General features: G+C 44.3%; 1 protein-coding gene across 1 annotated transcript in view; it reads left to right on the plus strand.

The window, feature by feature from the left end:
• Nucleotides 1–1762: 1762 nt before the first annotated feature.
• The window catches only part of GCN1 (GCN1 activator of EIF2AK4), a gene marked incomplete at its 5' end in the record, with an annotated part of 40216 nt that continues 28666 nt past the window's right edge, over nt 1763–13312 (plus strand). Inside the window, 19 exons of the mRNA XM_029083628.1 lie at nt 1763–1865; nt 2396–2459; nt 3038–3169; nt 4364–4472; nt 5175–5273; nt 5356–5490; nt 5988–6056; nt 6143–6251; nt 6670–6744; nt 7006–7134; nt 7360–7410; nt 7824–7922; nt 8204–8377; nt 9966–10118; nt 10709–10801; nt 11433–11508; nt 11685–11844; nt 12775–12964; nt 13086–13210. Coding sequence (XP_028939461.1) covers nt 1763–1865; nt 2396–2459; nt 3038–3169; nt 4364–4472; nt 5175–5273; nt 5356–5490; nt 5988–6056; nt 6143–6251; nt 6670–6744; nt 7006–7134; nt 7360–7410; nt 7824–7922; nt 8204–8377; nt 9966–10118; nt 10709–10801; nt 11433–11508; nt 11685–11844; nt 12775–12964; nt 13086–13210 — 2145 coding nt within the window. The remainder of the gene's footprint in view (nt 1866–2395; nt 2460–3037; nt 3170–4363; nt 4473–5174; nt 5274–5355; nt 5491–5987; nt 6057–6142; nt 6252–6669; nt 6745–7005; nt 7135–7359; nt 7411–7823; nt 7923–8203; nt 8378–9965; nt 10119–10708; nt 10802–11432; nt 11509–11684; nt 11845–12774; nt 12965–13085; nt 13211–13312) is intronic.

Below are 13312 nucleotides of genomic sequence, written 5' to 3' on the forward strand. Positions count from 1 at the left end.
GAAGCCTGTCCCGGCAGCTCGTCCCTGGAGAGTGCAGAGTCAGCTTGTGCTGCCTGTGTAAGTCCCTCATCTGCTCGGGAAGTCTTGTAGCGTTAGACATGATTTATATTTTGAATTTCCAGATCGTTGGGATAATTTTAATGTGTTTTTCATGCCTGTACTTGTGATGAAGCAGCATGAGGAAGTGCAGCTCGGTTTGAGTTTGCATGTGATGAACTCAGGTAATTGCAGGGTCTGAAGGGAGCTGAGCCCTTCCCTGGCAGCTGGTCCTGTCGGTGCAGGTGTGGGGCTGTTGTTGTCCCTGCAGGTCGGCCTGTCCCTGGCTGTTTGGAGCTGCAGCCCCACTTTCAGCTGGTTTTTAAGGAGAGAACAGGGGTGTGAGATGGTCACAGGGTCTGGGAGCTGTAGACAGCCTGTCTTAGTCCCAGGCAGGCGCTGCACAGGATTATCCTTCCTGCCTGTCAGCAAAAAAAGTCACTGAAAGCAGCTGTGGAGAAGGCTGGAGGCGGTCCATGTTCCTCAGTTCCCAGGTTTCCTGTGCTGGGAAAAAGACTTGTGGCAAAACTGGTGGAGTTTTGCCTGAAGAGGGAAGGAAGAGTTTTGATGAGTTTCTTAAAGTGCTGATTTGCTGCCCTTCCTACAGTTGATGATGAAGATGATGATGAAGATACAAAGTTGCTGAGTTGAAGAGCTGATTTTTCAAAGCCTTTCCTTTCCTAGAGAGCTGTGTTTTGGTTTATGTAAATGCAGAAGACCTGGGAGTGTAGACCTGACTGAGCCCCGTGCAGCCCACACCAGGTCTTTCATCTCATGTATCTTGCAAAACCTGGGATTTCATGGAAGTGGTTTCAATAGTTCAAGGAGCTGGTTGCTGAGAAATGTCTTTTCAGACAGTGTCTCTGTCCTGGTTTTTGCCAGGATAGGGTTAATAGGACAATCTCACCTTCCTGATACCACTTGAAAACTGAAACAAACTATTTACAGGAGCTAAATTGGGTGGTTGGTCTCAGTCCCTGCCCCCTGGCAGATCCAGGCACACAGTGGTGCAGGAATGAAGAAACCATTCAGCTGTGTGATGTGATTTTTCATTTTGCTTGAGTAACCTTGAGAGCTGCTGCTGGCGCGTGGAAGGAGCTCGATAGCGAGGTGTGACCTCTTGTAATCCATCAAATCCCACTTAAACAATCCCTGCAGCTGTGTGTCAGTCTGGAAAAGGCTGAAAGCAAGCAGCTCCTCCCTCAGCTGGGTCTGTACAGAAGGTCACTGTTGACAGCCCTGAGCCACAGGTGGGTTTTTCAGCACAGCAGTTACCCTGAGCCCTGGGTGTCTGCAGTTACCAGTCCCTCTCTGAGGGTGCGTGGGCTTTAGGAGGTAACTCCACTGAAAAGCACCTTTGCATTCTTGAAGTGCTTTTTTTTGGGTGCTTTTAAAGGTCCTGTACTCTAGGCTGTTGATCTTACCCATCACTCTGTCCTACTTTGAGGGGTAAATGTATCTTGGGGAGCATGAGCACTGTGACAGGGACACAGGTTAACAAGCAGAAAGCACTCAGCCTTCAGCCCAAGGGGGAGGTGTCCGAGGTTTGTCGTGTGTGATGGACACTGACCCTTTCCCCTGCAGATAAGACCCTAAGTGGTCACACTGAGTTGCTGAGACGTCACGTGGTGGCAGGTGCCGTGTTCTCCTGGCCCTGGTTTTGTGCCCTGTGTGCTGATCTCAAAGGCAGGCTGATGTTTTTTCCTCTCTCTGTGTGTGGTTTTAGATTTCTGATACACTGAAGCGGTTTGCGGTGAAAGTAACCACAGCCAGCGTGAAGGAGCGGAGAGAGATCCTCAGTGAGCTGGGAAAATGCATTTCTGGGAAAGGTAACAGCTTCGGGGCACTGCTCTGGCACCAGGGTGGAGAAGAATGTTGAAATATTGTGTTTCAATGTGGGGTAGATTTTTAAAACAGGAGGCTGGCAGCGTTTGGAGTCTGTGCTTTCTCACAGCGTTAATTCCGAGCAGGGGTTTTGTAGGTAACACACGACTCCAGTTCCAGCACGTGTGCTTTTCCAGTTAGTAGTGCATATATATCTGTATATGGAGAGGGGAGAGTATGGCAGATTTTAGATAATAAAACAGTTGAAACAAATTTTTAAAAGTGTTTTTGGTTTCTCTCATTTTCTGAAGATGACTGTGGAATGGCACGTGTTCAGATTTTGCCCTTGTTTTTAAAATTATGCACGAAATGTATAAAAATAGAGAACTCTGAGTCCTTGCAAATTTAATTTCATAGAAGTAGAGGGGCTGTGAACTGTTCAGTGATTCCAGTTGTGAAGTGAATACTGTTCGTGTTAAAGATTTAAGAGCTCAGTGATTTATGAGGAAATATTTTGAAATACAATCTGTTACAGATCTTCCAGAGGGTGCAGTGAAAGGCCTTTGCAAACTCTTCTGCCTCACTCTGCATCGATACCGGTGAGTTAATGGATGTAGAAAGGCTGTATTATTTAATCTATCAGTATTGATGTATTAGTTACAGTGGCATGGAGCATCTAGAAACGTTAGTGTGCAGTGTCACATAGGCACGTGTGGCACTGAAGATGCCATCTAATAATTAGGCTCTCGAGTTATGTTTGGCATTAAGAAGTTTCACGACACTTACCTCGTGTTTCACTTTTCATTTTTAAATTAAATCTTGCACCCTGTGGTTCAGTCTGCACGAATGAATGCCCGTGTCCTTGTGAAGCAAGACTGAGGTGTCTTTTAGACACTTTTAGATGGGATTAAATTGTGGCCTGTTGTAGAGAAGCTGTTCAGAACCCGTGTTTTCTTCTGCAACCTGCTGGAGAGCCTTGACATAACTTCTGTCAGCTGAGGAAGGGAATGGAGCTTTCTGCCAGCAGCTTCTCCTCTTGTTGGGACAGCAAGGAGAAGATAACTGCTAGCTCGACAGCTGAGATGAGAAGGCAGTGTCCTTTGTGTGGTGCAGTGTAGCAGTCTGTGTGGTGTTGGCAGGGTTTGCAATTTTCACGGAGATGTATTTTTCATTCCAGCGATGCAGCATCCCGCAGAGCCCTGCAGCTGGCGCTTCAGCAGCTCGCAGAGTCCCAGCCAGATGCAACAGCAAAAAACCTTCTGCAGTCACTTCAGTCTTCAGGGATCGGTGGCAAGGCTGGAGTTCCCAGGTGCTGGATGAGTTGCTTTGTGTGGAAGCAGTTCTGAGTTGTTGGTGGTTGCTCTTGTGTTCACAATGACTTTTCTGCTACTGCTTGCCTGAGGTGTTAAAAACATTTAGAGACAAAGCTGTTAATGACCGTTCAAGTGTTCCTCTCTTACCTCCTTCATGTCTTCTGGGAAAGCAGAAGGACTCTTGGTATTACTGCTGGTGGATTGACTCTGAGTTAGTTTTCACTTTGTTAATCTTCAAGTCTGGAGAGATGAGGAATAAACTCTTTTATCAAGAAATAGCTTCCAAAATGATTAGGAAAGAGAATTTCCTTGCCCATTTGGTGATGGGCTGGTGGAATTCAAGACCTTGTCATAGACAGGAAGATAATGAAATGTGAAGCTGATCTGAGAAACAAACTGCTGTTGTATTGTGGTAGCCTCTGGGAACATCAGTGGTTCCAAAAGGTGACTTAGGGTGTTGTTGAGCTGATACAGACTGCAGAGCGCCAACCTGCAATGCCTCCAGGGCTGGAGAGAAGTGTAGCTCTCAGAAAAATATCTGATCTTGGTTTAAAGGCTTGTGGTGATAAAATATTCACCCTTCAGTCGCAGTGTCTGTCCTCGTGCAGCAGGACACTCTCTGTGTTCTTTCACTTGAGGGAGAGATCAGAATGGGGTGAGGATCCTCTGGGAGCTGGGAGGTGGGATCTGTTACCTGAAGTGGAGGGAGGAGGTGAGAGCAGAAACCTGGACTGAGCAATGTGCCAGGAGGGAAGGAAAGCTGAGAAACGAATCGGCATCTGAGGCTGGGAAGCTCTGACAGTAAAGATCAGCAGCAGGTGACAAATCTTGAGTCACTTTTGGGCACTCCTGGTTGGTAAAGTATTTGACTCTTATTTCTGTGATGCCACTGGGAAGATCCAAAAATGGTCTTTCTTCTGCTAAGGTTTTTCATTCCCAGCAGGTAAGATTTAGCCTCTTTTGTGCCATTCAGAAGGTCGAAGTGTTAAGCAGGAGCTGGAACACGTAGCTTATGAGGAGTAATTATTTCCTTTAAATACTAAGACTCTAGCTGTATTTTTCTGTGGTAAAATCACCTCACTTACAAGGTGATGTTCTGACTTGGGCAAAGATGAGTCTCTTATGGACTAATAAGTGTAAGTTACACACTGGAGCTGTAGATTTACCTCCTTCTCCCATTTGTACAACAGTAAGAGCAGTGGGTCTGCAGCTCTGCTGGCGCTCTCCTGGACATGCCTGCTGGTGCGCACAGTCTTTCCAACACCTGACAAGAGACAGGGAGACACGTGGAAAAAACTGGTAGGTTCTTGTTGGTTTGTAAAAATATCACTTTGGATATAAGGATTTAAATATTTCTAATGTCTTTGAAGTTGATGAAACATTGCAAAAAATTCTGAGCATAACTGATGATGTCATGTTACAACCCAGGTCTAAATGACAGACTTTTTTACTTTCTGGTGTATTTTGGTGTCCTATTCCTCTGGAGAAAGCAGGGGTTGTATAAAGCACGAGAGTGGGAGCGAGAGAGTTGCTCTGCCATGGTGTATACCAACGTTTCTAGACGAGGTGTGCTGGTGGTGCCTCCAAGGTGCAGTCTGCAGCACGGCCTGAGTTCCTCATGCCTACCTTGAAGTATTTGCGTGTGAAATTCTGTCATAGTGTCAAGTAGCTTTTTGCTTTCTTCTCACCTACTTCAACAACCTGAACCTGTGACCATGCTCATAGCACCTTGGAATATAGTTGGAACACGTTTTAAGAAGAGATGTAATCTGATAGAAATTGCTGTTTTCAAAGTCAGAGTTTCCAAAAGTGTTATGGATGGTTCTGCAAAGTGGTGCATGTGGGATGAAAGCAATGGCAGTTCATTAGAAGAACCTACATGACTTAAGGACTTTTTCCTAAGCAGATTCAGCTGATCGCTGGCATCCGACACGTCTTGTCTGATATGAGCTCTCTGAGAAGCAAGTGTGTGAAGGTTTTCTCGGCTGTTTCCCTTGGCAGGTGGAGGTTCAGTGTTTGCTCCTTTTGGAAGTCCTGGGAGGTTCTCATAAGCAGGCGGTAGATGGGGCTGTGAAGAAATTGAACAGGCTGTGGAAAGAGGTGACGTATACCCTACATGACCATATTCAACAGCTGGTCCAGGTCCTGTTGTGTTAATGTCCCCTGCTCTTTTTCTCTTCAGAACCAAGATCTGGTGGATCAGTACCTATCTGTCATTCTTGGTCTTGAACCCAACCAGAGTTATGCTGCAATGCTGGGACTTGTGGTGCAGTTTTGCACAGCCCAGAAAGAAATTGATATTATTAAAGGATACAAGGTAAATCTGTCCTACGGCTTTATTTTTGGGTAGTAGATAGTGTCACTTCTCATGGAGAAGGGCGCTGAACAGATGTCTCAGTGAGGTTGATATTTTGCATCTACCCCTGGTTTTCCCCTGTCAATTCAGTAGTCATGCACTTCTGACTAAAGCAGCTGGGATCGATTTCTAGAGGAGGTGCCAGACATGTACCTGTGGCCAGTCCATTTGTGTAGATGGCCAACGCTGCGGCTTTCTGCCTTCTCCCCTGTTGTAGGAATGGGAGGCAGCATTTAGCTCTCAGTGTGTTTTGAGTGTTGGGCTGAAGGGCGGAATACAGAGCACTGATCTCTGCTTGACTCTCTCCAGTGAGGATGGAAACAAAGCTTCTGCTGAGTGGATAGGGCTGCATTCCAGAGGAGGGTGAGGTGGGGTGTCAAGCCTGGCTTCCTGGTGGTGTGTGGGGAGCTGTGCATCCATTGTAATATGGCTGTAACTTGATGTTTCTGCTTGTTCAGAGTGCTCTTCTGGATTTCTACTTGAAGACCATCCTTATGAGCAAGACAAAGCCTCAGAAGCACGTGCTGGTGAGACATCCTGTTAAGGAGCTGTGTTTGCTTTTGTCCCATGTGCAGTGTCCACTGCTGTGCTGAGCGCTTTGTTCCCTTTGCAGGACAGCTGCTCCCCGCTTCTTCGGTACATGTCTCATGCTGAGTTCAAGGACTTAGTTCTGCCAACTCTGCAGAAATCCCTGCTACGGAGTCCTGAGAACGTCATTGAAAGTGAGTCTGTCATCTCTCTGCATTGCTCTGTCAAAGAATGTCAACAGTTGTTCCTTAGAGGTCTGGAGCTCTTGGGGAATTGTGTGTCTCTGGACTTTGCTTTTGGTCCTGCAAGTGCAGGCGGCAGGATTGTCTGGTGTCTAAGGGCTGGATGTGAAGAAGCAACATTTGTGGTGTTAGCCCAACTGTCTGGGTATGTGATAGCTACTGTTTGCACCGAGGACAGAATTTCACAGCTGAGTGCTAAGAATAATCCTGAATTAATCTGTTCATTGGCAATCAATTTCAGTGGTTTTTTTCTTCCTACTCCTTGCTGACCCTGTCTGCTCTTGATGTGAATTGTGGGGAAGTGTGTATTAAAATGCTAAAACCAGTTACTTAACAAAATGTAATATGCCATTATCTTTTCTGTCTTCAGCAATCTCTTGCTTGCTTGTATCTGTGAACCTGGATCTCAGCCAGTATGCTCTAGACATTGTGAAAGGACTGGCCAGTAAGTACGCTGACATCTAGAGAGAATGGTGAATCCAGAATAAAGCTTTCTTCCAACTTCCTGACAGTACCTCTAACAGCATGATGACTGGTGAAGAAGTTGTAGTATGTGGGAGGGAGGATGATGTTGTAACTTTGAACTGGAATAGTTCATGTGATGATTCCAGAAGCTGAGTGGAGCCACACATAAGGATATGTCCGTGTCTTGCTGATTCTTTGCAGTTTGTCGTAAGGAGCTCTTAGCTTGTGCATTATTTTCTAGGTCATCTGAAATCCAACAGTGTGCAGCTGATGGATGAAGCAGTTGTGGCATTAAAGAACTTGGCTCGACAATGTAGTGATCCTTCGGCTGTGGAGTCGCTGGGCAGACACCTTTTTGCCATCTTAGGGGGTGAGTAAATTGTAGGATAAACAGTGGAGATGAAAAAAAGTTTTGCTGGCTTCAAGGAGTTTTGTTTTATTGTATTTTCTCTTGTCTTTAGCTGCCTGTATGGTAGGGGTGGCTCAGCCTGGACCAGGGGTAACAGGGCAAGCTCTTGTTAGACAAGAATCTCGATGTAGTGCATAGCTGTTGTCTCTGTAAGTCAGCCATCACACACTTGTTTCTTGTTGGCAGGCTCAGAAGGGAAGCTGACAGTTGTTGCTCAGAAGATGAGTGTTCTTTCAGGTGAGGATCCTAGAAGAAAGCTGCTTCTCTGGGGGAAGAAACTCAGCAGGAGGCTGAATGAAAAGGATCTGTACTTAAGGCTTTAGGATTCCCCGCCTGTCATTCCACGTTGGCTGTGGTTAATGCCATACAGGGTGCTAGATACCACGCGCCAGTTTTGGACTTTGATTCAAAGGAAATAATTGACTGGTAGGCTAAAATGTTTTATGCAAGGAAGATGATGACTGTATCCTGGGTAAGAATGAAGGCAGAGGTCCTGCAGTGTTGGTATGTGGTGGATGTGGCATCCAGGTGTCACAAGAGAGAGGAGTCTGTGCAAGGATTGAAATGTGAAGGGTCGCTCTTGATTATTGTTAGATTTTGCAGCAAGTGCTGGTAGTCTGGGAACTAACGAGAGAACTCTGTCCTTTCAGCGATCGGCAGCCTTAGTCACCATGTGGTTTCTGGATCTTCTAGCCAAGCTCTGAGTGGAACTGTGTCTGAGCTTTTCATCCCTTTCCTGCAACAAGAAGGTGAGACCTCTTGCCTTTGTTCTGGGTTTGCTAAGCTGCTTTTGTCTTGAGTGGGATTTTCATGTGGCCTGTTACTCAGGATAAATCCGGATTCTCACCTGGTGTGTTATAAAATCTCTTGCCCTGTTTTGATGAGCAGCCCTATGGAGACAGTGCTGTGTCTCGTAGAAGCACGTGCATTCTTTACTTGTCCCCTCCTGACACTGTTACCCACTTTCTGTTTTATTTTCCTGAGTTTTATGCGATTGCTGTACTGACATGAGCTCTGTGTTACTTCCTAGTCCATGAAGGCACGTTGGTTCATGCAGTCTCTGTCCTGGCTCTTTGGTGTGTTCGGTTCACCACGGAAGTTCCTAAGAAGCTGGTAGAATGGCTAAAAAAGGCCTTCAGCCTTAAAACCTCTACTTCAGCTGTGAGACATGCCTACCTGCAGTGCATGCTAGCCTCTTTCAAAGGTAAAACTGTGCAGCTGTTAATAACTCACTTGACTGTGTGATCAACTTTTGTACTTCCTGATATAATCATGGAGTCACAGAATGGTGTGGGTTGGAAGGCACCTTGAAGATCGTAAGTGGATAGCTGCGTGGATTCATAAAGATTTTGTAAGGCAGTATCTGTTCATTAACATCCTTCATATTTCTCCTTAAACTCTCTTTTCCCTTCAAGCCTCCAAAAATGGTTTGTCTCTTTGTATAACTGGCATCACTGCCCATCATGCTGCGTTTTCATATACTCCCAAAGTAATTTTTGTTTGCTTTATTTTTGTCTTACACTTAAAATTGTAAGGTTTTTAGCTCAGGGACTATGCTTTTGTTTTATATAGCACCCAGCATACTGGGATCCTGCTCTGTGCCTTTGGCTTTCAGAAGCTTTAACAAAAATTAAAAAAAAAAAAAGTTATTGTGTTTGAAATTGAGATCTTCAGAAATTCTAAACTTTTGGTGGTCCTTTGAGATCTGTTTCTGTTGGTCTTACCCTCTTTGACTTCAGCATTTCGTCCGTGGGTCAGCAGGTCATCAGTCCGATGCCTGTGTGTGAGATCTCCCTTCCTTGTTGATGCAGTGTGAATCAAAGGGATGGTACATTTGGTACATCTCCTCAAGAGGTTAATGACTCTGTACTGTGTGGGTGCAGTGGATTAGCCATCGCTTTCTCAGTATGGATCCGAGTGAAACTGTAATTCTACATTTTTCCATTGGAGCTAACAGGAATTTCTGTGCTATCACAGGGCTGAAAAAAACACTCTCAAAGTACTTAGATGTCACAGGATAGCAGCCCTTTTGGAGACATCAGTATGGCAGATGGGAAGTTGCTCGTGCTTGCCATGGGCAAGGGTGATTACTTGTGTGTGATGTGTCCAGCTGTTTGAGGGACCAAGGTGTTCATATTCCAAAATAACTTAGCACTGGAACACTGACTACTTGCTTTGACCCACCCAGTGAAGCATCCAACTGGGGCATAAAGAAAATAGAGATTCTAACTGATAGGAGTTTACTGTTAAAACACTACCTGCGAATACTTAACACAGAAAATCCCAAGGTCTTTTGTTTTCTTTTTCAGTATTGTGTGTCAGAGGTTGCTTCTGGAAACACCAGGAACACCTAGCTAGCTCAGTTTCTGTGGAAGGTCACAGACCAGTGGGATTTTTTAACTTGTCAATGTTTGAAGTGGAACAGATGGTTGTGACTTGCCAGGAATTTACTTTCGCTCTGTTAGGGAAACATAATCTTTGAAGTCAGACTTCCTGTGATTTGAACCAGTTCCTTTAATGTAACTGAATTAGCATTTTCTTCTGCATCCCATGAGCAGAAACTCTTACTGAGATGGGACTGCTTTATCTGTGAGAAAAGGACCAAAGCATTCATCTCGGTTTTTGTAGTTGAAGTAGTCATGGTTGGCAAATACTCTGAGAGATTCAGTTTTCCCAGCAGGTGTCTGGTTCCTTTCCTTGTCTCATGACAACAGAAGAACCATTGATACCCTTGTGGGGTAAAGTGTGAAGGACCATGTTGGTTTGTAACTTTTCTCTTTCTGTCTCCTCAGGTGACACATTATTACAGGGAATGGACTTGCTGCCAATGCTGATCCAAACAGTAGAAAAAGCAGCATCTCAAAGTACTCAGGTTCCCATGGTAACTGAAGGAGTTGCTGCAGCTTTGTTGATCTGCAGGATGTCTGTAATTGAGGGACAAACTGGTAAGGTCACAGAACATCTAGTCAAAGCCAGTGTAAACAGGTTCTGAGGGCTAATGCTTGTTCTTCACAAAGTACATGAGATACTGTTCCTTAATTTGTGTGTTGTTTCTGCACAGAGAATCGTTGCCCTTTTGTAAACCAGGGAAGGATTTATTCCCACCTTCTTGTACCTTCAAGAGCAAGAATTCTTGCTCTTCCTGGCTTTGCAAATCCCAGCTTCTGTTCACTTAGGGCAGCATTCCTCTTTATTCTTACAGGAGATGTTCACCCAGACCTGACATGCCAGGACTTGACTGATGCATTAAAAGTATTACTTGCTTGCTATTTGTGTAGTATTTTTCACAAATTGTCTTTGGACAGCATGAGGACTGGAATTCTGTCTTCCATTAGAGGATATTACAGGAACTGGTTTTTGGACATGCTTATAATTCTGAATGAGAGAGGTTATAGGCTTTATAACTGAAGACAAGTAAAGCTAGAAATAACTTGAGTGATTTCAGGGGACAGAATTCTACTGTATTTTATGTAGGCTGGTGAGTTCTAACTAACTTTGAAACATTCTTGATAAATATCTCTTATTTTCTTGTTAGAGTCTAAGCTGAGTGGTTTCTGGCAGCTGATTCTGGACGAGAAAAAACAAATTTTTACATCTGAGAAGTTCTTGCAGTCTGCATCAGAGGAAGGTAAATTGTCAGCTACTGCGTGTCCAATTGCTGTTTAACTCTATTACTTAGTACTTATAAGAGCTGTTGCTGTTAGCCCTGTTCTATGATCTTTGGAGGATCCAGTTTCAGTTTAAAACAAACAGTGTGCTCTTTCAGAAGTACATCTAGACTAATTGTAGTCTAAGTTTGACAATGAATTGACTTATTTCTAGTGAAACTGTGTTATCAAATGTTTATAATTCCAAATCTGTATATTTTGTGAAAGTCTTTCCAATACAAAGTGCATCTGTGCGGTGTCTCAGTTTTGGCAGCACTCAGGAATTAACCATGTTGATGCAGCGAGCGTTGTGTTTATAGTTTGGTTTGCTCTGTTAACTTAGACAAAAATGGGTCACACATAGTGGTCAGGAAAATTCTGCTGGGATCCAGCTAACAACATTTTTATGAAATCATGGCTCTGTTTCCAGTCTTGGCAGATCTCAGTTGGATTTGTCTCTAGCTTCACTGAGAAGATTATGTAGAGACTCAGTTTGGGTAGCTATTTGAATATGTCCTGCTTGCTGTTTGTTTGTTTTCAGGTAAAAAAAATAAATAAATCTGTTTCCTTATGAAGCCTTACGCTGTTTTAAATATTTGTCTTTCCCCACAGCAATGTGTACAGTGCTGCAGCTGACAGAGCGCCTTCTCTTGGATCATGCACAACGGCTGCCTGAAAGTAAAGTTCAGTACGTAGCCTGCTCTTGCTGCCACTGATCTGTGGTTGATCCCTGAATGTTAATGGGGGCAGTGGAGAGGGTGGGCTTGGGACTTTGCAAAGAATGTTGAACTTCTTGTGCTTTTGTGTCCAGTTGGTTTATGGAGCTGCCTCCCTTGCTAAACCTGTTTATTTCTCTGTTTTCAGGCAGTATCACCGTGCCCTTGTTGCAGTACTGCTGAGTCGGACCTGGAACGTTCGAAGACAGGCCCATCAAACAGTTAAGAAGCTGTTGTCCTCTCTGGGTGGGTACAAACTGGCCTATGGGCTCTTGGAGGAGCTGAAAGTGGTTCTCAGTTCTCATAAGGTGAGTAGTCAAGAAGTCTAGTCTCTGCTTAGCCTGTTGTTTGTAGGCTGCCCATCACCTCCCTACCCTAGATTTGCTGTTAGTATTGACATACAGCAAAGATGATATGAGGAGGATTCAGTTCCAGCTGTATGATCTAGAATGTCACTAGTTACTGGATTACTGCGTATTACTGTATCAGTGTCTGTGGTGTGCCTAGTCTTCCCTGTATACACAAAAGATATATTATTCAAAGTTATTTGGGGAAGAAGCTGCAATTTCCCATGTCCTTCTGTTATTTTAATCCACTTTTAATCCCTGCTGGAAGTGCTTAGTTCCTTTCTTGGTATCCTAGTTCTTTGGTCCTGTCTTATAGCTCAGGCTGCCTATTTAAAACAAATGTAATATAAATACTTTAGTAGCAATTATTCTAAAAATAAAAAGAAAATTTTAAAAAGGAAACAATAAGTGTTATATTACTGAGCATGCTGCTGAGCTGGTGCCATGTCAAGTTGTATAATAGATTAAGTTGCATTAATTAGGTACCAAGGCTGGGACTTTGTAAATAGTCTTCGCATGTCACAGATACAGCCTGAATAAAGTATTTCTGAAAAGATACTGGGTAAAATTAGACTGCAGAAGTTGGGCATACTGTTCCCAGCCAGCTGATTCAACCTTTTCCAAAGTCCTCTTTGCCAAAAATGATTGGTTTAGCTTTGTTTTACCCCTGCTTGCCAAATCTAGTGTAGTCCTCCAGTCTTAGTCTTTCTGTCACTGTCATCTCTGTGCTTCGATGTCACTGTTGCCCTTTATCCCTTCCTTTCTTTGAAAACTTCAGGTAGTTGGTACTGACACAGGGAGCTGATTGTCGATATTCGGTGTGGTGTTACTGTGGGGAAGTATGCTTAGGAAAGCTTGGTGTGATGTGTTAATGACAAGTTGTCCGCTCAGGTTCTGCCTCACGAGGTCCTGGTGCTGGAGTCGGGGGAGCTGTCGGAGCTGGGAAGGACGTACATTCCTCCCCGTGTCCTTCACGAGGCACTCTGTGTCATTACAAGTGTGGCAGGGCTTGATGTGGATTCCTTCGAGCCAGAAAAGCTGGCTCTGGAGATGCTGCTGGTGAGCCATCATCCATCTGTAGGTAAGTGAAGGGATACAATCACTCCCATGGCCAGTGTCTGGTTTTTAGCTTATTTGGGTTTTGTTTTATTGTATTTGCAGTCTGTTTCATATTTATTATGCACATTTATTCTTCCTGCTAGTGACAGTGCAGCCGGGTCTTTGGCCAGCCCTCCTCATCAAGATGAAGATAGATCCCAAAGAGTTCATTAACAAACACCTGAATGACATATTACCCAGGATCACTGCCTACACTCCAGAGAACCAGGTGATAAACTTCTGCTTTCCTTGTGTTACATTTGGAAGATACTTTGGAACAGGAGAGTTTTCTGGAGGAATTAAGTTCTAACTGGTCTGTAAGGAACAAGAT

This window comes from Antrostomus carolinensis, unplaced genomic scaffold (genome assembly GCF_000700745.2).
Source record: "Antrostomus carolinensis isolate BGI_N321 unplaced genomic scaffold, ASM70074v2 scaffold1802, whole genome shotgun sequence".
In the NCBI taxonomy this organism is placed as follows: domain Eukaryota; kingdom Metazoa; phylum Chordata; class Aves; order Caprimulgiformes; family Caprimulgidae; genus Antrostomus; species Antrostomus carolinensis.